Here is a 24,240-nt window from a genome sequence, read left to right on the forward strand (position 1 = left end):
ATTTAATATACCTAAACATAAAAGTTGACTTGCACTCTTAACTGATTCATAATACACACCTGCTTACACTCAGAACTTGCTATGAGCGTAAAGCAGTATCACTTTTTACAATATTCTGTCGAGAATTTAAGCCGTTTAATTTATTTGTTGGCTTGGTTAGATATATTTTTGTGGCAACATTAAACTTAAATGTCAAAACCTAGCTGCCTTCCGAGTGTTTAATTTTTAGAAATAAATTCATATTATTACATTTTTCGCGATAAACAAGTATCAAGCTTACGTCCAATATTGCCTTAGACTATGTGGGTGTACTTTAGATGTAAACTTTGTGTACAATATTGTTAAGTTAGCAGTTTGATGTAAAGCGTATCGTGGAGGGATTTGGTAAAAATTCTAATAAGATTCGAGGTTTCTGATTCAAGTCTCGTTGAGAAGACGTCGACGATATGTCGAGAAGAAAGTTACCGCCGCCAGGTTTCAACTTCAAGCCTCCAGAGGAGCAGGTCGTGTGAGTATCGAGAGATCACCTAATCTGTCTACCTGACATTTAAAGTTGCAAGGTTTTGGGTTTCTGCACAGTCTAAAATATCTTCTCTATTAAACTAAATCCAATAAACAGATGCAAGGATGTATCTTATCGTCTTAAATACTGTTAAAGTTAAAAAGGCAAGATACCTAATTAACCTTGCTTGCTAGCAGTTTGACATATAACTAGTTAGTTAAATGACTTTGTAAATGTATACAGTGTAGCATCAATGATAAGCATAACAGCACTGTATCAAAATAAGGTCCATACACACAAAGTAAATAAACAGGTGGAGGTGGTATATTTCAATGTTATTGCTGATTATTGTTGTCTCACTGATTATTAAAAGCAATAAATATAAACTTACATAATTGGCTGGTAATCATAGCAATATGATATAATACCACATAATCACTTCAATATTGGAGGTTATCTATGCATCTAGGCTTGGTATTATCAAAATTGTAATAATACAGATTCTTGATTATATTAAAATCCTAAATAAAGTTCATAGCATTTAAAATGTTACTATGGGAGTATTATAATTATACTCTTCACTATTACTGTCAATGCAGGAGATTACTGATCTATTTTTAATATACACATTTAGCCAAAATGTACACTAAAAACATATAGGACAAAAATAAATTATAATGTTTCCAAGTACATTCTTATTACACAATGAAATTTCTTACAGACAACCTTGTTAAAAAAATAACATTAATTAATTCTTAATTAAAATGACACAGAACACCACCAAGGAACTTGGACAAGCAGACAACAATCACAGTAGATGACAAGACATTCACGGTGCATGCTGATGACCTGGTCAAGATATGTGACCTGGGCCGCGGTGCCTACGGTATTGTGGAGAAGATGAAACATATTCCTAGTGACACCATTATGGCAGTCAAGGTATTGATTTATAACTACCATTTTATTAGATCTATAATGCTTTACACATAAATGTGATGTTATTTTTTAGTGTATTTACTAAAATAAATACTATTTCATTTCAAGTATACCAGATTTGCTAGCACTGTCAAAGTCAAATACTTATTCATAGGAAGAATCTAAGCCATATTTGTAGGCCTAACAAAGTAGCCATTCTGTCAGTCAGTCAGTGCCCAAGTGAAGCTATATACTCATTTCAAAGTGTAGATTCCTATGGAATAAAATTATCAAGATACTAAAAGATACTAAATAAAAAATGATATTGGGAAGTTTCTGCCCCGCTTTTCGAAAAGTAGCGGACACAAACTAAACCTATTACAGATGATAGATACTATTATCCACTTTATTGCCATGTTTTTTTTTCTGTAACCTATGGGAGTACTGAGAAAATAAGGTTTCAATATTTTAGTATTTTTACTTTCACACTTCACATTACACCTAAATATTAATAATATTATCACAAAAATACGCTAAATAGCTATGATAATGCGCATATAATTATTATATATGTAATTCTTATATACCTCGTATTTATATTTAGCCTCTGTTCAATATGGTTGTTTTAGAAGAATTTACTTTTATTTTAATTTTTTACTTGAATTATAGATGTTATTAAAAATATGCGAACATTCAGTAAAGTACAATATTACTATAAAATAAATAAACAATAGGCTACTTTCCTACTAGTCAAATTCAATACTTTTTTCGAAACGTCAAAAACGATATTTTCTATGAACTTTGTATGAAATAGTGCATCATAACGTCATAAGTTTTTGACGTCAAATAGCAGACTTATTTCTAGAAATTTAGCTAGAAAAAATCGAAAATTAAATAGTTCATCAAATTTATGAATGAGAGTGTGATTATTTTTTAATATTTTATTGTATTGAAAAGTTGTAATAATTTATTTTTGACCGAGGATAGTACCCAATTGGTGATGATGATTATTATTACTCATTAAGTAGGGGACAAAATGTATCATGAAATTGTCAAATACTGTCTGTATATTTAGTTTAATAATATAAGTTCAGTACTGTGATTTAACATTTTTAAAAACAAATAATAAATAATTTCAGTGAAAAAACAAATGCACATCTTTATTAGTTATTCTGCGATGCACAACATAAAATGTAAAAAAAATCAAATCATTATAGACATAAATATTTCCAACTTAAACTCATCATACCTCAGAATTCCCATATGTCACAACATAGCGCTTTAAGTAAACATGTCCGCCGTGGGGATTTTTCCCATAGTAAAGTTTACATTTAACATAGCACATTAAGAAGCATTTAGTAGGTAATTAGTTATTTACTTTTGAAGAGCATAGACAAAATACTACATTATAATTTGTTTGTTTACTTCTAGAGAATCACAGCATCATTTAACAGTCAGTCTACAGAGCTGAAGCGTCTACTCATGGACCTGGATGTGTCCATGCGAGCCAGTGCCTGCCCTTACACGGTGCATTTCTACGGAGCCATGTTCCGCGAGGGAGACGTCTGGATCTGTATGGAAGTGATGGACATGAGCCTTGACAAGTTCTACATGAAAGTCTACCACAACAACCGCACCATACCAGAAAACATTCTCGGGAAAATCACGTTCTCTGTAGTCAGTGCTTTACACTATTTATATTCTAAGCTCAGAGTCATTCACAGAGACGTGAAGCCATCCAATATTCTGATCAATAGGAAAGGAGAGGTTAAGATGTGCGACTTTGGTATATCTGGATACTTAGTGGACTCTGTCGCTAAGACTATTGACGCGGGCTGCAAGCCGTACATGGCGCCCGAGAGGATCGACCCCAGCGGCAACCCGGGCCAGTACGACATCCGCAGCGACGTGTGGTCGCTCGGCATCTCCCTGATCGAGCTTGCCACCGGCAAGTTCCCGTACAACACGTGGGGCACGCCCTTCGAACAGCTCAAGCAAGTCGTCAAGGACGACCCCCCGCGGCTGCCGAGCGACCAGTTCTCCGAGCAGTTCGAGGACTTGATAGTGCAATGTCTGCAGAAGGACTACAAACAGAGACCCAATTACGACGCGCTGCTGACGCACCCGTTCTGCCTCGGCCACAGTCAGGAGATCGACGTCGCGACCTTCGTTCAAGAAATATTAGACTTACCAGATGCGTCCTAGTGACGGACACTATTTACGTACCTACTAAGTACAAGCGTTTACCGACTAACCTTAATGTAGTTTAATAATTGAAAGATATAAAATAATGTTATTAACCATAAAAAATAAATTATGTATTCTTTATAGAGTGCCGACCGTTAGCAGCGTGCGCGGTCTTTTTAAATGTTTGATTTCAGAGATGATTTATTATTGTCTATTACCTGGAGTGATCATGTTTTGTGTAAGATGAACATTGTCAATTTAGTAACGTAGCTGTAGTGAGAGGGTAGATGAAGTAAGAGTAATATTTCGCTAATACGGTTTATCCACGTATCTACATAACTAAAGTCTGTTAATCTTGACCTCAGAGCTCAGAGCGAACAAAGGAATTGGTATAACAAAATAATGACTGGCAACATTTAATAAGCATCACAAAATTATCATAATTTAGTTTTAAAATAAAAAGAATATTTGTTTTCAGTTGTGTGGTTTTCTTTATCTTACCTGACGCACGTTGGTTCTTAACGGAATAAAATAACGGGTATAATTTAGGTACGAAATTTATTTAAAATCATCAAAACATCATATAAAGTAAAGTAAGTACAAAATAGTACTAAGTACAAGGTCATTTTCTCTTATAAAATAAACGCCAGACGGCTTCGATACGATTATTATTCTCAGTTCAAATAAAGTATAATTGACTAGACGTTAGAACGGGGAGTTCATTCCCAGTTTGGTGCCGAAGTCGAGGCGGGCGCGCCGCTGGTTGCGTCCGTCCACCCTGGGGACAGAAAACAAAAATTACTAAAAAGTTCCACAAAGTTTGCTTTGAAAGAAGTAAAATTAATCTACCATAATATCTACTTTAGGCCTTAGGCAAGCACATCACTGGCGCCCCTAATTTTTTTGGAGCCTCCGCCATTCCTTGGTCTGTTAGGCGCGCGCGTATTGCGGCGTCTTTCTGATGGCTGGCGTCCTAGCCACTAGCCTAGTTTGCCTCAGGCATAATACGGCTCTGAGCTTACAACCCGGGCGCAATAACTTGACACCTGACTCAAATGACGTTTGTCTAGCTAGAGTACGTAGAGTCGTAGCTGAAGGACGAGATCGGGGTCTTGCGCGGGGTAGCGGGAGGGGAGTCGAGTTTCGAGCCAGGTGTCTAGTTGTTGCGCCCGGGTTGTACTACAGTGTCTTTGGTCATGTAATAAGGTGGGTGACTTACTTGATCTCCTGCCACTTGATGAGCTCGTTGAGCGCGAACACTAGGAACAGCGAGGCGGCGTACCCCAGCCACAGCGGCCAGGGCACGTGGTAGCGCAGCTCGCACAGCCCCCACTTCTCACAGAACCCGTAGCTACTGCTCAACATTATACCGCTGAACGCCAACTGGGCTAGGATTCTGGATAATTTTATATAATTCTGGATATAAAGAATATATAAAACTAGCGACCCGCCCCAGCTTCGCATGGGTGCAATGGTGATATATTATACCTGTATTATACATAAAAACCTTCCTCATGAGTTACTCTATCTATTAAAAAAAACCGCATCAAAATCCGTTGCGTATTTTTAAAGATTTAAGCGTTCATAGGGACATACAACATGACAGAAAAAGCGACTTTGTTTTATACTATGTAGTGATGTTAACAACGCCTTATTTGATCTTATTCTCCTTATATTGCCTTTATCATAGTTACTTGAGATGCGTGCAGTATGTATTATTTCATTTCATTTTAAAAAATCAAACTTCATGATTATTACTGAAGCTGTAATGTCATATGTCGGTATACTGTAGTGTACCTAATTGTGTAATTGCCCTAAATTTGTAATTACCCTAAAATATCCTGAGTAAGTAAGTGTTTTTGGCCTTGCACAATGTAATATCTCAATCTTTGTATATTACCAAAATACCGCAACATATATCACATACTTAATAATGAATGGTATAATGATAGTAATGTACTTACATGACTACAACAGTGACGGACCACACTCTGTTAGCCCAGAATCCCTTCTGCCACACAGAAGATTGTCGATGGACGAATGATAATGATATCACAACTGGAAATCAATAAGTTCTATAGTAGTACATGATGATGAGAACACACGATACAGATTTATATAAAAAAACAACTTTATGTAAATACAATACAGTTTCTTTTTGAGTAAACGAAAGACTGCAGTTAATTTCAGCTATAAAAAACGCACCAATGATTAATGATAATATGCATAAATATAGTGAAATGAGTACTAAGTATTTATTTTATAAATACTCTTTTATCTCTAATGTACGTTTGTATCTGCAGTTTGTAATATTTTATATCATGTAATTATTTCTTGAAGATTCTTTTATTTTGTATCCGTGTCTAAAAGAGTTAGTTTTAGAAAAAGTATCATTTGATTATAATATGTAGTTATTTACTTAAGTATACTTACTTAAATGCAAGGTAATGAGTGCTAGTGTGATGTGCTGCGCAAGAAAGAATCCATCGTAGAAGTCGTCTCCCCAGCCGTGCCAACTCTTGGTAGTGAGATCGTGAGTGGCGTTGAATTCTCCCACATTGACCGGGTACACTATCCAACACGCGGTGGCATTCGTCGCCTCTGCGATTTGTTCACAGAAGGCGCGCAATGTAAACCCATATAGCACGAGTATGGATAGAGCGGCCGGTAGGAACTTTAATGCGTAGCACCAGAACACGAACACTGCCATCTGTTGGTGGAGAGTAAAAACTTAAGGTTTTATTGTGGAAGTAGAATTGGAGTATTTATGTAAGACTGTTACGAATTTTATTGGTTGTTTTAGTTAGAGTCAAATTTCGAAACCACCCATACTAGAAAAACCGACAAATTCAGAGACACTCCGAGATTAGGTTTGGTTAAGTTCGTTTAAACTGTACTGACATAGAAGGCCCGCTCAGCGGGGCTCCGTTGAGTATTTTAGTCCGTTGCGAGTTCGGACAGCAACAGCTACGATAAGTAAAATGTACCGGCAAGATTTGTAGAGTACTTAGATGTATAAGTAATCCCACCCAAAACATAAATGTGAAAGGCTGCCAAGTTCGATAATATTGAAATGCTTCGCCTATAAAAGAAGTGAGATCTAAATAAGTACCAAGTTCCATACACAGACCTCAGTTAAAAATGATATAACAAGTTGGCAAGTTTTCACACACTTTGTTATAAACCTACTAAACGCAATGAGTCAAGTATATAATTTTCTATTAAAACTTGCCAAGTTATATCATTTTTAACTGAGGTCTGTGTATGGAACTTGGTACTTATTTAGATCTCACTTCTTTTATAGGCGAAGCATTTCAATATTATCGAACTTGGCAGCCTTTCACATTTATGTTTTGGGTGGGATTTCATTTATTTTTGTAAGGTTTATTTTCTTTTTTTCTTATTTTACTTTACTTTGACTAAATACAAACCTTCGTAACGAACTTAGGTCGGTACGACCATTGGAAGATATAGATAATTTTTTTTTTTAGTTTCTTAGGGGTATGAATTTACACCTTCATTATTTTTAAAACCGACTCACACTTGGCCATTTTCCGATTTTTTCCTTTACCTTGACCTAAAGACCTACCTCCATGCCAAATTTCAAGTCAATACGACCATTGGAAGTGGTCTAGGTTTTTGATGAGTGAGTGAGTGAGTGAGTGAGTGAGTCAGTCAGTGAGTGTATAGTAAAAATAGCGATATTCTGACGTCAATATCTCAAGACCTACAATAGGTACATTAATGAAATTTTGTATTTTAGATAAGTAAGTAGATCTCGACAGATACTAGAAATTTCATATGCGTAGATAAAAAAGATTTTGAGTTATAGGTGGGTCGAACTTGGCCCGAAATGGTTCGTGTAATATAACCCACGGCCGGTGTGTCGGTTTTTTGCTCGAACTTGGCGGACACACTACCGTGTGTCTAGATATACTGACCTTGGCATTCATAATGAGCTGGGGTCTTGTGGCGGCGCGCTGCATGAGCGCGGGGTCGAGCGGGGCGAAGGCCAGCGCCGCGGCCACGGCCGGCACCACCAGCGCGCCGCCCCACACCGCGCCCCCCACCGACAGCGACAGCGGCTGGAACGCCACCAGGGACCCCACCTACACCACACATACAACCATATAGCTATCACATCAGCTAATAATTCTATTGAACTAATGACTTGAAAGCTTGGATATGAGTATGGTCTACAAAATAGTGTGACTTAATGATAAGATTATTTGAAACGATACACAAGGAGACACATAAGATTGTGCTCAAATAACAAATCACCTGTATACTATAATATGCGTAACGTGGCGAGATTAGATGGTGATGAGATGAAAGCTTCGAGATGAATAAATTAAAGAAAAATACCGCGATCAAAAAGAAGTAGTAACAAGAATTAAAAAAGATATTTATTTTATGATACAGGTTAAATAATATTGAAAGAACGGTACAGGAAGTTGGTACAGGGCGCTAAATACTGAATTGTTTGAAAAAGCGCCTTTACTCGAAGAGCATGCAAGAAGATTATATGAGATTATAGGATGCAGATGAAGTGACAGAGATCTGTACGACGTGGGGTGCTATGCCCAGCAACAACAAACACCACACCTGCATTTCGCCACTTGTTATTAGTCTTATGTAATAGTTAGTGGGCAAATAAATAGCCATCCCCGAACTTCCGATTCCCAGAATATCGTCCCAGTATAATCAACAAAGAGTACTTTGCCCGTATCAGGAAACTCGCGTTGAGCATGGGCAGTCGACGAGTCAGTAAAATTGTCAATTCAGCAATGTTCACTAAAACTGTACCTGTGTGGAACAAAATACGAAGTTGCCTATATTTCTCATGGTGCTAGAAAACAATTATGTACTTAGTTCTTTGAGGCGGAAAAATTATTTGAATAATCTGTTGTCTAACTTTATTCAAGACACCCAATTTTTATGGGAATCCACGACCCCTATAAAAGTTACGTAAGGGAAAGTTTAGTGGCATCTGTACACTTAGTACAAGTTTGCTTTACGATTAAAATAATCGAAACGAGAACGCGTTCGGCGCTTTGATTGGTTGGTTTCACTCAGTTGTACCTCGGATCGAGTAAACCAACCAATCAGAGCGCCCAACGTGCACACGTTTCGATTATTTTAAACGTAAAGCAAACCTGTATTATTGGCACTGTGCTTGAACTTTTGTCAGTACAATTGCATCTTTTCAAACAATAACTAATATGTAATTGTGACTGGTTACCTGTAGGAGCGCAATGAAGCAGACGCTGCAGATCCAGAACTGTGTGCTGTTCCAGAGACACGTCATGTAGTGGCGCGACATCGCGATCAGGGCGAACAGCGACACGTCCGCGTCGCGGCTCATCTGACATGGAAACAATTTAACATACTACATATTTATACGTATTTTTTTAAGTTGGGTAGATCAACCAATGACTTCACCCGCTTTGGGTGCGGCGAGAGGGAGTGTTAGACTCTTACTGACTAAAACCACGGTAAAGCCGCTAGTTAGTCCGCGGCTCTGGATTAGATATTTATGGGTTACGTATGTTACCATTCAGGGATGCCCGACTAGTTTCGAGCCAGAACGGGGTTCTTAACCATGAGTTGCGTTCGAAACAAGCATAATATATAGTTATTACAGAAAATTAGGACGCACAATATTACACAACACATACAACATTGTACAATATTTTATTATAGGTTTTTTTTTCTAATAATTATCACACAAAATGTCTTCTAGTACTATCACTATTGTTTACTTACCTTTTGGCTACAGTAGTTTGTAAATGGCTGGTCTTGCCATTTATTTTGTAACTGAGCAGCGTGAAAAGCAATGTGCACACAATTAAAACAATATTTTTATATACTCCAGATATTATTATAACAATATAAATGCTATTTTAGAAGATCCGAGAATATAAAAACACTTTCAACTTTAATACAAAAGAAATAAGGTAGAAAACATGTTGTCTGTAAATGTGTATGGGTTACATAAGTATATGAACTTACCGACAGTGAACAGGGCACAGAGTTGAGCGCCCGCGCGAGATCGATGGGTCCGATGCAGGACTCCGGCACTTGGTACGGCGGCATCTTCTGGCAGAGCACCGGGTACAGCGGCTCTACTGCTATACTGGACGACACGAACATATAATATACTTGATAAATTGTTGATAGTGAAGAAAAGTCTTTCTTGATAAAAACAACAATATATTGGTGAAAAACCTTTGCTTGTTTTTTTAGGGGATAAGGCGGCAAACGAACACTTTTTTTAAGGAGGGAAAATCATCCAATGACTTCTCCCGCCTTGAACGAGACGAGAGGGTATGTCAGACTCTTACTGACTAAAAACCACCCCGTTCCTACTCCTGCTTTTGGAGTTGGACCCCCGTTACCCGGTAGGTAGTCCACAGTTCCGGACTTTTGCAGCACTAGAGGAGGATTAGACAGATATTTGGGCTCCGATAACTTCATTTACCTTTCTTACTTAGGTTTTCTTAGAGGCCATGGGAACACTCCAGTCAAAACGGCCCATACGTGCCGAAGTAAGACTCTCCTACATATAAAACGTTCATGTAAATCTAACCTGGCATCAGCCTGCATAAATATATCCATGTTCAGGCAGTTGGCGGCGGAGCCCATGACGCAGACGACCTCGCCGTAGTCCTGCATGATCTGCACCATCTGCTGCACGGACCGCGCCGTGCAGTCCGTGAACAGGGACACCAGCAGGGGCACGTTGTCCACCTGCTCTATGTGGGGCCGGATGTTCTCGATGCCGCGGGGGAGCTTCGCCTGTGGATCATATACAATTAAATTAAATTCAGATAGTTGCCTGTGGATAATATAACATTAATAATAATAAATAAGCTTCAGAGAGTTTGGATGGATTTCTTACAATTTACGAGGATGCCCGATTAGTTTCGGGTTCAGGCGGAGCCCTTAGGCAGAAATGGGTGAGGTAGAATGTTATTAGCTCGAATTTACGGAGCAACGTGTACAATCTGAGTATTTGACGAAAGGCATACAATGGAAAAAAGTTCATAAAAATATAAGATTCTATTCAAAGTTAAAGTGCAAACTACATTGACTACTTACACAGGTACAGTACTCTCAACGGATCTTAGCAGGTCTGAACTACGTGGAGAAGGCTTCGCAATAAGTGTAAAGGGTCAATTGTATTTAGAAATGGTCAATCTCTAGCCTAGATCGCCGCCCCCCGCACCTCGCTTCATGCCACCATTTGGTTCTAAAAAATACTTATTGCGCAGCCTTCTGCACGTAGTTTAGACCTGCTAAGATCCGTTGAGAGTACTGTAACCTACACTAATAAAAAAGTCTTCAATAGATTTCCGACTTTATAACAAAGTGATAAAGTAGTAATTAGTATACGGACCCTGTTGCTCATATCGAAGTTGACGGGCGCGGAGTGGTCGGTGGAGTCGGTGAGACAGGACAGCGACCGGCAGGCGTCGGCCGGGGAGCCCGCCGCGTCCTCCTCGTCGTCCAGCAGCGAGTCCGCCGACGGGTGGCTCGTCGATATACTGCTGCGTTGGAACTGGAATTATGTGAATATTTACAAACAGAAAGGTAAGAAGGTGTCTGCTTTTCATGTTTATCTTAATATCTATACTAATATCATAAAGCTGAAGAGTTTGTTTGTTTGTTTGTTTGTTTGAACGCGCTAATCTCCAGAACCACTGGTCCGATTTGAATAATTCTTTTTGTATTGAATAGTGCATTTATCGAGGAAGGCTATAGGCTATAACACATCATGCTATTACCAATAGGAGCCAAACAGAGCGGGTGAAATCGCGCGGCAGTAGCTATTAGTCAAATACGCATGACATCTCAAAAACCTAGTGTTGGAAAGCTCGTGCACCTCTGTCCACCCCTTCGGGGATAAAGGGCGTGTCGTTGTGTGCGTGTGTGTGTGAGAAGCTTATGAATACTAATGCATTGTTCGATTCCCAAAACGACAATAGAATTAAAAAAGCACAATAAAGCTAGTAAAAGACTAGACTTCGCTTGCAGAGCCTAAAACCTACTATCCTACCAATATTACAAATGCGAAAGTTTGTAAAGATGTATGTATGTTTGTCACTACTTAACGCAAAACTACTGAACGGTACTCTTAGTATGAGTTTGCTTTACGTTTAAAGATATCGAAACGAGAGCGCATCCAGCGCTATGATTGGCTTAAGTTTAACTTAAAGCACATTCATACTAAGGGTTTCTGGATGGATTGCTAAAATCCAGACACAGATGTGTTGTTCCAGTACATCTTGGTAACGTTAAGCAGAAGTTAGTAGAAAATAAAATAAACTAGCGTTCTATCAGTATTCAGTACCAATGGAGAATGAAGTACATACCTTAAGGTTAGTATGTGTGGTAATAGAATGCCTGGCCTTCTTGATCTCGTTGTCAAACTTGACGGTGTTGTGGTCCAGGTTGATGGCGCCCGGCGCTGACATGGACAACGCCTTCGACGACGCGATGTTACTACTGCCGTATTCGGATAAACAGGATTAATATACAAGTTACTTAGTGAGATAATAATAATACGAGTTTGTATAGTTGTTGTGTAGACGTTTTGGAATAGGGAAGATGGTAGTATTTTTCTCCAACTTTTGTTTGATTGCCCGAAACTTACTGTCAAAGTCCTTTATTAGATTACCAACCTTATTACAAAAGCAATAGAGTTCGATATCACAAACATGTGATAAATTGGGGTTGCTTTGGTCTTTTAAGTCTTGTTGAAAAGTATTGGACACATTAATTTTTTAACAGAATCAAAAGGAACGGCTTTTATTATATTAGATTGTTCCTTTTCATACGTTTTCATCTTCCCTATTCCATTGCAGTCAAATTTCAGATTTACACATTGACCATAAGGTTCAAATTAGATTAGCTTGAGATTTTAGTCACATGTTAGTTTAGCGTTGAATATTATGAATGCAGTATGTAGTGGGAATTAATAACAAAATGGATGGGTAATATTAAAATGAACAATATTAGTGCTGAATAAAATTAGCTGAAGCTAGAGTGCAAAGCGAAACTATAAATAATGCACTATGATTCCGTTTACATTCTAAATTGTATCTTATGTGGTTAGATAATAAAGTTCATTTTCGAATGTAAACGAAATCATAGTTGAAGATTATTAAAACTATGCAGCATTGTTATTTCACGCCATGTTTGAAATACCCTTTCGTATAATGTGGATTACATAACCCGTTCTCTTTAAAATGACCTCCAATTGTGTTAAAATTAAACTCCTAACCACCCATAATGCAACTACTAAAACACGAAAACCAAATTCTTGAGTAAAAAAAAAAATATTATTTACTTATTAACTTTTATGTACAGCCGTAAATAAATGTCGTGAAACAACAAAGCGAGCGCGATAGAGCGAGAGAACAAACCTATAGTACAAGCCGAGCGCGGCGGCGTCATAGTCGACGTGTCTACTGAGTTGCGCAGGCGCACTGGCCCCGTCCTTACCCTGAGCCAACGTTTGCGACGACAATGGAGACGCGCTCTTGCTGTCAACAATGTCCGATAACAGTGACGAACTATAGTCTACAACCCTCACTTTTTCTACCAATTGGTAGCTTTATTTTTTGTGCTGGCAAAACGTGTATTGAATCTTTTAGTTGGCAACACTGTTGCGTAAATTAATGGTGTGCGTTTATTAGTTGCGTGAATATTTTCCTGTGATTTGTGTTTTATGGATAATTTAACAATGGATAGAAATATGTTAAAGGTTAAATATAAAAATGAAAGTACGGGCTATAGTTCGTCACGACATCTAGAAAAACGCTAACATTTAGATTTTGAAAGACACTGAAAATTGAAAAGTATATAAAGTCTTCTTTAAAACGGACTACACACAATACTAATAGGGCGATGGGTACTTTGTAAGACTATATACCCACGCACGTTTAAAAACATCAAATTAAAATAAAAAAGTTGAAATTAAAGACAGGAGAAACGTCTAACTGTGCTGTTCTCGTTACCGTGGCCGATGGAAATGTTAAAATAATGCCGAATTATAATTAATCGCTATTAATCGCCAATTAAAGCAACATGTTAATGTGTGACGATTTTGAAACACCCTGTTAACACCAACATGTAAAAATGTTCCCAAATTGCATTATTTTCTGGTATTTAAATAAATGTCCAGCTGGTTAAGTAATTACAATTCAATTTCAGCCTTATGTATTTACAATTACATGCCCATTTTAACTGTCCCAATGTGTAACAACCGTGTTTGATATTATAAGGTTCGGTTTTATATTGTTTCCCTTTCATACACGCGTTTTTAAGTCATTATTTTCAGTTGTTTGCGTGCTTTCGAACCTTTTTTTTTGAGGTACGTACTTAGGTACGTATCTCAAAAGTTATTTGAAAATGAAATATTCTTTGATAATATCATAAGATAAGAGCTTGCAACGGGATATTTACCATGTTTATCAATTCCTGTAAGTTTCCGATATTTCGGCAAACATGGTAAATATGAAAGTTAACGTTTTTGTTGTGATAATATCACGTTACAAGTAATAATGATATTGTTAGTGACCATATCACTTTAAAAATTATTCTTAGATAATATCAGGCCATTCACTGGCCCACCATGTCCAAATATTGGTAGCAGGTTTCAAAAGCACGCAGACATCTTACGCATAAATGTTCTATAAAGAAAAATAAACAACGACTTGTTATAGTCCTTAGTGCTTTACAATAGAATCACATTTAACTTCAGCATAAACCAAAAAAATATATGAACTACATAGAACACTTACACTTGAAGAAATATACAGAAAAATCTATTAGATAGAAAACACCTAGACATCAATATTGCGAAAAACCTATACATTTATTATTAAAACCGTCCGTTTCAAGCACTTACCTGGCACTTTCTTCACTCATTAACGAAATATGGCAATTCCATCCGGATTCTAAGCCCATTTTTTCACTAAAAACTCTTGATCTCAGTTCATTTTCTTTGCTGAAGTGCACGAAGCGAATGCAGGCTCGTTCCAACCTCTCTATCAGTTCCACCATGTCGCTCTGCGCTTGATACTGCATAGTCACCATGCCTATGAAAACCTGATGGGGCAAGACGATGGTTATTGTAAAGTAAATTTTGTTTTAGGGATGTTAAAGTTGGTTTTCTAATAACACGGTTGAAGTTTAAGGATGGCTTGAATGATTATGGAATATAATGGTAAATACTTGTATAGCTATTGTTACTGCACATGGGCTCACAGAAAACCGGCGTTATATAATGCTTGCGTTGTGTTTTACCGTATGAGTGACGTTACTAGATACCCAATTCTCACTCCTATTATCTTACAAAACCTCAAATGCTTAACGGCCGGTAACGTACTTATTACTATTTTGGTGTTACTTCTCTCGCCTTGGGTGAGGTGAGAGGTATTGCCAGATTCTTATTGACTAAAAACAGCCCCATTCCTTCTCCTGCTTTGAGCCGGAGTCCCGATAACCTGTTACGTTGTTCAAAGCTCCGGCATCAGGCATCAGCCCTACTGGTCCCCTTGTGGTGGTCTGATGGCTCTTTAAGGCGCGCGCGGAACACTGTCGTTCATTTAACCCATACTTCATAATAAAAATACAAAAACACATAAAGTAATGAATGGCCTCTTACCTGATTACATTGCATATCGAAGAATCCGTCGGCATCCTTAACGTCTTCGTCAGTCACCTCGTTAAACAACAATGAGTCTGTAACACATTACAATATAATTAACTCATAGATTATAACATCAACCCGTTAATCCCCGTAGTTGGAAGCAGAGGCAATGCCATGCAGAGTAAAAATAATATTGTTTTTTATACAAATCCGAAAGTTTTGAAAGAATAAATGGCATAAACAAGACATGAACGGTGATGTAGGTGTAAAATGATAGCTTAGTGGTGTATTCGAAACCCGTTTCTTTCATTATACATTTATATGCATATTTTAAATCTCTTTTTCTTCTTTTTGTATCATTTTTTTTTATTGAAATACCTATTTATCAAGCATATTAATTTAGATGCATGCCATTCCTCTTGAATCTACAAAGTGCTGTAACTTATAATAATGCGATGCTGCAGTGTGCCCAGTGCTCATACAACAGGTATGTTTCTTCAGTCAAAAATATGTTGTTCTGGCTTATCAATTATAGGTACTTATATGTATTGTATTAAACATATTTTTATAAATGAACGTGAAAATGACTCATTAATGAAAAAATACATAGTGATGATATTTCAGAAAAAAATATTTGGAAACATACCTATAAGCCAACATTCCAGGTCCCTTATATGACAAATTTGGAAACTTACTTCTAGGGTCAGATTCGGTGGTAGTTGGCTTACCAGTGGAGTGGAAGTGCAGCGCGGGCGCGTCGGCCCAGGTCTGCGAGCGCGGCGCGTACAGCGGGCGGCTGTCCGCCGGCAGCTCCAGGTACAGCGCCGACAGCGACGGACTGATGCCGCGGGTCAGCGGCCTGCACGGACATCGCATACATCAGCATACCTCTTACAGTCTACTGATAAATCATGAGCCTCCTCTACATAAGAGGGTGTTTGCCATAATTTTCACGTTTAGCAAGTGTTGGAGATAGCAGTATAAAGGATCAGATTAAGCAGAGAACGAGTCTCTATTAAGAGACTCGTTCTTTCGTCCCGGCTGTTGCAACACCAGCAAAAAGAGAGGTGGTGGAAAGTGCTATGCTGTTTTGGGTGATTTTTTAAAAAAATCATAAAAATTTAACGGCATCATTATCCTCAACCAAAAGTTAACAATTCTGCCGATTGAAACACAAAATTTGGTTTGCTGTGACTGTAGACTGTGGCTGTAATACTGCTCTCAACCAATCCAATCAAAATAAGGAGGATACTAAGCTACCACGATGCCTAATAACGCGGGAGAACATTGATTTATTAAATAAAAGTTAAAGTTTTTTGAAGAAACACCCTGTTACCACACGGCTGAACTGGTAACTAGTTTAGGCTTTGAAACGACAAAAATAAGTCCAAAATATATCAAGGCAAACAGAGTATAGTACGTACTTGTAAGCGAAGGCTGTACAATAAGCAGTGAGAGAGTTTCTTTGGTAGAAGTCGATGATCTTCTTGCGGTCGGCGGGAGATATCGGTGTGAGGTCGCGGCCGTTCCAGTAGTCCACGCACGAGTCTAGGATTATGTCTGCTGTGCCCTATAAAGAATACAAGAGAAGAACATATGTTAGTGTTATAAGAGTTAATATAGATACGTAATACAATCATCACATTACATTATTTCATAAATACTAAACTTGCGCAAACTTGCGCTAAACACAAATGTTTGCGCAAACCTAGTTTTTACGTTAGCGTGACGCATGGCATTCATAAACGCATATACGAAACAATATTAATTGTAATGGATCCGTATATTTAAGTTAAAAGGGTAATGTTTAAAAGAAGTCACAATTGCTACAACCTCGAAACTAGTTCTTAAGTTCATATCAATTAAGTACAAAATTAAATGAGTAAACGTTTACCTGTGTAAGCATCTGCAGTTGATTGGCCTGGTCCTTGACGATTACAGCCAACATGTGGGGGAGAGGAACTTTCACCTTTGTGCTCAGTTGCAGGGAGCGGACGAAGCGAGTTTCACGACGGATTGTGTCCGCTTGCTAGAGACGGAAGAAAGTAACATTTTTCTTTACTTTAAGTTGAACCATGTCATTGTATGTGATAGTGTGACTGCCTCGTTGGTAGAGTGGTCGCAACAAGGGGTCGACAAGGTCTCGGGTTCGATTCAGGGCCGGGCAATGTATTATTGGGCTTTTTTCAGTTTTTCCAAAATTTCTTGGTTGCAAGGAGTTTGGAGTTATGCCCAGTATATGGCAATAGGCTCACTCACTATTTTATATATTACATGGGACTTATAACACAAATTGTGAAAAGAGGGTGTACATTGTATAGCGGCATGACGTGCCGTAATGTGCACCTCTGCCTACCCATTTTTGTTGTCAAGAGACGATCAATTTTGGTGATCTCCGAGTAGCCAAGTGTAGGGAACTTTCTCGTTTGTAACAAACTCTCCTTAAGGGTTAGGCCTTCGTTTAAGAGTGGGTTTGGGATGATAATGATCTACGAAAATAATCCAACTTACCAACTGTCTGAATATGGCGAGGCATTCTTGTACTTGGTAGGAGTCTGTGACAGAGTCTGTGAACCCGATCTGCTTGGCGAGCTCGCACAGGCAGCGTCTATTCGTCACTGGTACTAGGTCTTCACTGTTAACAATATTACAAAAATTATTAATTGGTAATCCAAAAGCGAATTGGTAATCGAAGCGATAATTAACGGTGTATGAGTACGGCAATTGTAACAACCGCTACGAACCTCATGGGGATTAAAGTGTATTGTAGAGACGGCAAACCCTCTTACGTAGAGGAGATTCATAGTCCAGTAGAGGACTGTCACAGGCTAAGCTGTGATTAAGCTTTATCATAATTAAGATGAGGGTCATCGAGGTGATTGAGGTTAGTGGAGGATTTATTTTCTACAGTTGTCTATAGGCAGGAACTTTAGTAACAAATATTTATATAAGGTTAATATTTTTTTAAAGGAAACCGCCTTCCGTTTATTTACCCGCTTCCATTTGTTTAAGTCATAGTAATAGGTAATATCCCTAAAACCTAAAGTCTTAAAAATACTATGTTGAAAACCGCATCAAAATCGGTTCAACCAAACGCGAGATAATCGCGTACAAACACACATACATATTACATACATTCATACATACAGGTCAAACTGAGCAACTCCCTGTTTTTAAGTCACTTAAATCTTTGAAGTTAAAGGCAAATCCTCCACTAACGTCGCTCACTGGTGACCACCACGGCGTTCAATGTGTTAAAGAACAACTTTATCGTACAATACCTGTACTGCGCCTCACAGGTGAGGTGTGCACAGAAGTGCGCGTACGTGTGCCTTGGCGCGGGCGCGCACGTGTTGAGCAGCGCGGCCAGCCCCAGCGGCTTCAGCCGCGCCAGGTGCTGCCGCCAGCGCTGGTCGTCGAACTCCACGCAGAACGGCGCGTTCTGGTCGTGCGTCAGGTCTAGCACCTGGGAACATTGTCACATATTATGTTATTAACTGATGAATGACATTTATTTTTGCAAATAGGTTACAATGTAACTCTTTTACACGTTAATCTCTTAAATAACTAGATGAGGCATTTCCTATCGGACTGCTCTGAGAAGAAATGCCGAAACAAACTCAGAGATCGATCGACTCCTAGATCGATCTCCGAAATCCGGAAGAAATTCCAGTAGGTACCTATTCAAAATCTTTATGTTATGTTAAGTTTATCTGGAAGTCATTGAGGGATACCTATGTTCAGCAGTGGACGTCTTGTGGCTGATATGATGATGATGTTAAGTAAGATTTTATCTATGTCAAGACGACTATATTTCTGGTCGAGTGATAGCAAATGCAATTGCCGTGCAAATAGGTCCAAAATCGCGCAAAATTATCAATGTATTCCAATCAGTGTATGTGAGTGTTGCTAACAATGTAGTTCCCACTTTTAATATGTTATTTGTTATGGCTTTGCGAACTTCAACCTTAATACATGATACAAAATAAATATTTCAACTTTAACATTTGAACAAAATAAGTCTCTGTTCAAAACGCAATTTACGCATTCTATTATTTTCTCCACTCACCTCAACAATAGTGGACGGTTCAGCAGTCTTGGTGCCTTCCACGGGTGTGTCAAGCTGTTCATCGCTCTGATGTCCCATGGAACCCACCAGGCTGGTCTTGCTGGAGTTGTGTGATGATGGACTGGAGTTACGGAGGAAGAACACCTTCTCCGCAGTCGGGTTCGGCCAGGATAGAATGCCTTTCTTGTCTACACAACTAAGAGCCTGGAAAAGTGGAAAATAAACCATGTAAATGGAAAACCGTCGTCGTTGAAGAATAATTGTCACTTCATTCTTGGCCTTATATTTTGCAAAGATCGGTTATAAGCTCTACTACAAATATAAGGGTCGGTTCTTATCTGATGGAACATTCGTCAGACAAATGTATAGAAAAACAATTGAGCTTTCATACACCGATGATACGTCAGTACGACCGATGCTACACTAGACGTATTTTACATCAGATATGCACCGACCCTAAGCCATTTCAAAGTTCCAAATAGATATTAGAAAAACAAAAGACATCCTGTATTTACACCAACAGACACGACAACAGCTTAATTACGTAATTACTAACCTAATAACATCTAGCTTTGATCTGAGTATTAACATTACAAAAGAGACAACCGAAACGCAAAAAAAATATGACAATAAACATGGACATACCGACAAGGATCCCAGTACGTGGACGATGTTGGCAGTCCTGCAGACCATGTCCTCTCTTCCAGTGAGTATATTGAAGAACGTCTTCCCCAACGACTTGAGGTTCTCCGGTTGAAGGTTGGACTCGCTCATCGCTTTTATCAGGGGATCGCTCGCGTCCTCCGATATGGAACACGATTTCGGACGAACGTATTTTTGTCTGGTTTCCGATAAAAGTTTAAATCTGTAAGGTAATTAAATATAAAAGTAAAGTTATAGCATATAAATCGTCATTGGGTGGCTCTGGGTTAAATTTTTCCGTATTTATACTAAGTATCTTTCGTCAAATGTGGATTTTTTGGAATGTATAGACACAAATACTACACACACCGCGCTCAGACCGACACACACGAAATATTGTTACCCACAATTCTTTGTAGGTATAACAAAACAAAACACCATTAATATCAATATCAGCACTTCAAAAACCCTTGTATAAAATAAATTATTTAAAATCCACTCACCGAGCCAGACCGAAGCAGTTCAAAGTGACCCAAGCGATGGGGAATACAATCTGCAGCAGGGGCAGGGAGGCGGCGATGGTCTGCAGGAAGTATATCTCCGTCCAGTGCGTGACGCCCGGCAGGTGATACACGTGGCGCACGAAGCTCGCTATCACCACCAGCGATATCACCAGCGGCAGAACTATTCCTTCCATTATTTTTACTGTGCACTGTAATGACATTTATTATTGTTATCTACACTGTTATAAAGCTGAAGAGTTTGTTTGTTTACAAGCTTTAATATCCAGAAATCCTGTTTTTTTTTTTATATGGAGTAGGCTAACGAGCAGGCGGGTCACCTGTTGTTGGTCTACTCAGATTCTCGAATGCGAAGTTACGTTTAATCTTCGGCCGGTTTTATTGATTTACTAATAAAATTACTTAAAATAATGTTTTATGTTTAATTTTAAATCAAAACCTATTTATTTATCTGCATTTCATTCGTTCATTTTTGTTCACGAAAGTTCGGAATAAATGGAATTGCAGTACGAAATCTGCGAAGTTTCGAACGAAACTTCGTTTTTCGTTGAATTAGAGTAGACCTCCTGATGATAAGCGATCAGCGCGATCTAAAATCGAATAATTATTTTTGTGTTGCATAGTTTATTTATTGAAGAAAGCTAGTACGCTATACAATATCACGCTACGGCAAAACAGCGTGGAGGTAGTTAGTTCTGTAATAAAATGGAGATTGAGTGTCGATCATTATTTTGTATCATGCATGTCAAATGGTACTTACCAAGTATCTTTGTTTCTCAAAAACTGTCACAGGCCTTACAGTGGCCTGTTCTAATGCCAGTTTCAGGTTTTTTAGGTACGGAGTCTCACACATTCTGTATGCCTTATTACGATGTGGTGTTCTTATTCTTGGAGTGCTAAAGTTGTCTTTTTGCTGTAATCAAAACAAGGAACTGCATTTTCTAATCACTTTAACTTCTGTAGAGGAAGTATAGGAACCAAAGATACTGCTAATAAGGCAAGAAACTGAATTTATGATTTAACAAAACTATTTGCATAATATGTCACTACAATCAGAAATATAGCTAAATACCTAAGCTTATTTAAGAATACTAATCTAGCCTTCTTGGAGTGCACATCTACTATCTACTTACTGGTGTTGTAGGCTGAAAGATTTGTCCGAAGAACTGTTCCGGGTCTTCTGGCTGTAATCCTCGGCAGTGACCAGGTACTTCTTGGCCAGGTCTTAGCACAATAACGTCTCCTTCGACCAACAGTGCCCATGGAAGATTTACTATTGTAGCTGAAATTTAAAAAAAAATTAAGTCAGTTATTAACAAAAGGGGAAAGAAGTTAGTGGACCTGATTTTAACCTGTATCGAAAAATACCAGTTATTTTACAAAATAGGTTTATATACCTTTTTAATTTGACACAAACCAGAATTTTCACCTCATACAGACTTGGAATAAAAATTTGTCAGTCAGACAAAGAATTTTTCGCACATGTTGCCCGGATACTACAAGCATGTTGCTAAACATGCACTGGACTTTACAGTACTAGAATTTTATTGAATAATTTCTAATCATAAAAATAAAAAAATTGTGGTTGATTTCTCAGACCCAAGGCTATCTTATTTTGAGCAGTTATATCTGCAACTTCATCCCAGATTTTACGTAGACACATGTAGTGTGCTATATTCAAAATAATGGTAAAAAATATATAAACATCCTTACAATCTCGATAAGTCCATTGCAGGATTACACAGGGTGAGAATGGAGCACATAAATGTGGATAATGATTCTCTTTCCATTTTGAACTCTCTATAGCCTCGTCCAATGTTTCTGAAATCAATAAAAATCATTCATTAAGATAAATAATTACTAATATTTTTCATAGTCTTTGCAAATAATTAACTATATTGTGTGGGAAAATTATTTAAGTTGTTTACTTTGTAATATATAAATGATCTTTAAACAAATTGTGTTTTTATGATTCTATCATTTACAAATTTAATTTTAATTGCTAAATAATTATTTTTGTTTCAATATTAGGTAATAGGAATGTAGTTGTATTCATTTTGACCTGTTTATTACTACAATTTTATTACAGGTATCATCAATATGATCTGAAATCAATATTATCTTTGTGTACATATCTTATCAACAACAAGTTCATTAAAGCTATGAACTGATTTGGAATTACTATTAAATATGATACTAACTAATATTATAAATGTTAAAGGAAGTTTTTACCACTTTAATTACAAATATTTTTAGAAATTTTGCATACTGTATAGAATATATGGAGAAGGACATGAGCGGTTTATGTAAAGGGGATAAAAGATAGAAAAAGAGGCTGAATGTTTCATTTACTCACCTAAAACTTTCCTTACTCTATGAGGTATTTCATTTCTGAACTGGTACTCTTCATTGAATGCCACCAAGAAGTTCACTAACAATATCACTATTAAGAAAAATGCTTCCCACAGCAAATAGGCATGGGCTTGTACTGATTCACCAAATATATAAGTAAGTACTAAGCACACTATGTATATCAGTGTTATTGTATAAGCAACTCCTGACAATAACACTTTCTCTGAAGAAAATGAAATTATATTCCGGACTAGGCCCAAACTGAAAGAAAAACATCGCATCATTTTAAAAATATTAATTTGTAATATTTTATTGAGTATGTAGGTAGTCCGCATTTTAAATATTAGACTACTAGCAATATTATTTGTTGTGATACTGCTACAATTGAAAAAATATTGAAATACACATGTGTAATGTTAAATAATAAAGTACAACATCAACATACCCAGTGGTATTTTTCTTCTTGTGTTCTTCTATCACATTTCGTATATCATCACGGAGTTTTATTAGCGCTGTTTTCGTTGTGTAACCCAAAGAATGTAAGTTACTATCATCCATTTTCACATTCGCCATTCACATAATTAACTTTTACAAAAATACTCGAAAATTATATCAAAGTAAATCAAAAATTATTTTTATCAACACACTGGAAGGTCGTGTGGCCGTTCTGAAAGTTCAACAAAAACAATTGTTACATAATTGATGTACAACATATTTTTGAATAATATGTAGAAACTTATTGAGATTACTTATTTCTTGATAAAAAATAATGTAGTAAGATTAAAATAAAACACAATAAGTTAGTAATGTTATTTTAATGCGGAGTTTCAAATGTGATAAATTTCGTTTTGGTTTCGTTTCCAAACTTTCATGTTTTCGAACTATCAGACATATGTACTGTCATTAATTTCAAAATTGTCAAAGTCACATGTTTCCTTATTTGGTGTTTTTAAGAGGGTAATGAAAAATATGCTTTATTTATGAAGGTAAGCAGGTAACAATAAAATTTTTGATTCATATATAATTTTTTTTATTCTCATACTTGTACTTTAAGTTCTGCGGTTATAATTGAAACACGCAGATTTTATTTTTTATCAGCATTACACGCAATATATGTTATTGCTGAGTTCTTTTTCATAATGAGCTAGAATAACGATTATTATAATTTATTATCATTTGTAGATTCTACAAAGATTTTGCCGACTAAAGTGGAAAAGTCCTTTGTAATGGCAACATTTTCTACTTTATATTGATTTGTTTTGAATCACAAATGCTTTTGTTGCTAACTTCAGGTGCTGTCAACAACAATGTTACCAGTTTTGTTATAATTTCTGTTTATATTCTTTTTCATATCATCAAAGTTCTTTCTCTAGATTTTGTAAGCACTTTAAGT

At 37.4% G+C, this 24,240-nt stretch overlaps 2 protein-coding genes across 6 annotated transcripts; one reads left to right on the plus strand and one right to left on the minus strand.

The window, feature by feature from the left end:
- Positions 1-170: 170 nt before the first annotated feature.
- LOC118281771 (dual specificity mitogen-activated protein kinase kinase 6) lies at positions 171-4,081 on the plus strand. Its single transcript, XM_035602490.2, has 3 exons — positions 171-508; positions 1,276-1,441; positions 2,849-4,081. Exons 1-3 carry the CDS (start codon positions 447-449, stop codon positions 3,620-3,622), a joined length of 1,002 nt encoding a protein of 333 aa, XP_035458383.2. The 5' UTR covers positions 171-446; the 3' UTR covers positions 3,623-4,081.
- Positions 4,082-4,145: 64 nt separating this feature from the next.
- LOC118281768 (transmembrane protein 94) lies at positions 4,146-23,701 on the minus strand. Of its 5 annotated transcripts, XM_050705088.1 has the most exons (28): positions 23,597-23,614; positions 23,293-23,514; positions 22,852-23,108; positions 22,209-22,316; positions 21,629-21,777; positions 21,256-21,408; positions 20,478-20,686; positions 19,978-20,197; positions 19,333-19,536; positions 18,545-18,729; positions 17,775-17,898; positions 17,158-17,292; positions 16,688-16,833; positions 15,992-16,122; positions 15,279-15,355; positions 14,520-14,719; positions 13,033-13,152; positions 11,980-12,112; positions 11,004-11,165; positions 10,194-10,402; positions 9,617-9,740; positions 9,371-9,421; positions 8,847-8,969; positions 7,546-7,713; positions 6,038-6,314; positions 5,569-5,662; positions 4,824-5,000; positions 4,146-4,382 (listed from the first exon to the last, which is right to left on the minus strand). In XM_050705088.1, the coding sequence occupies exons 2-28, from the start codon at positions 23,418-23,420 to the stop codon at positions 4,310-4,312; spliced, it is 4,137 nt and encodes a 1,378-aa protein (XP_050561045.1). In that variant the 5' UTR covers positions 23,421-23,514; positions 23,597-23,614; the 3' UTR covers positions 4,146-4,309. The 5 variants fall into 5 exon arrangements, 4 of the variants coding, with proteins under 4 accessions (XP_050561045.1, XP_050561047.1, XP_050561046.1 ...); XM_050705090.1 differs by lacking the exon at positions 13,033-13,152 and having other exon boundaries at positions 23,597-23,615; XM_050705089.1 differs by lacking the exon at positions 9,371-9,421 and having other exon boundaries at positions 23,597-23,613.
- Positions 23,702-24,240: the final 539 nt, after the last annotated feature.

Source organism: Spodoptera frugiperda, chromosome 26 (assembly GCF_023101765.2).
Source record: "Spodoptera frugiperda isolate SF20-4 chromosome 26, AGI-APGP_CSIRO_Sfru_2.0, whole genome shotgun sequence".
In the NCBI taxonomy this organism is placed as follows: Eukaryota; Metazoa; Arthropoda; class Insecta; order Lepidoptera; family Noctuidae; genus Spodoptera; species Spodoptera frugiperda.

Bases quoted from the DNA above. Each gene is read 5' to 3' on its own strand.
- LOC118281768 (XM_050705088.1), bottom strand. From the start codon at position 23,420: ATGGCGAATGTGAAAATGGATGATAGTAACTTACATTCTTTGGGTTAC. The intron at 12,113-13,032 runs GTTTGTTCTCTC...CGAATACGGCAG, and splicing joins GCGCTCGGCTTGTACTATAG to TAGTAACATCGCGTCGTCGA. The intron at 8,970-9,370 runs GTAAGTAAACAA...TTTCCATGTCAG, and splicing joins CAAACTACTGTAGCCAAAAG to ATGAGCCGCGACGCGGACGT.
- LOC118281771 (XM_035602490.2), top strand. From the start codon at position 447: ATGTCGAGAAGAAAGTTACCGCCGCCAGGTTTCAACTTCAAGCCTCCA. The intron at 509-1,275 runs GTGAGTATCGAG...AAAATGACACAG, and splicing joins CCTCCAGAGGAGCAGGTCGT to AACACCACCAAGGAACTTGG. The intron at 1,442-2,848 runs GTATTGATTTAT...GTTTACTTCTAG, and splicing joins ACACCATTATGGCAGTCAAG to AGAATCACAGCATCATTTAA.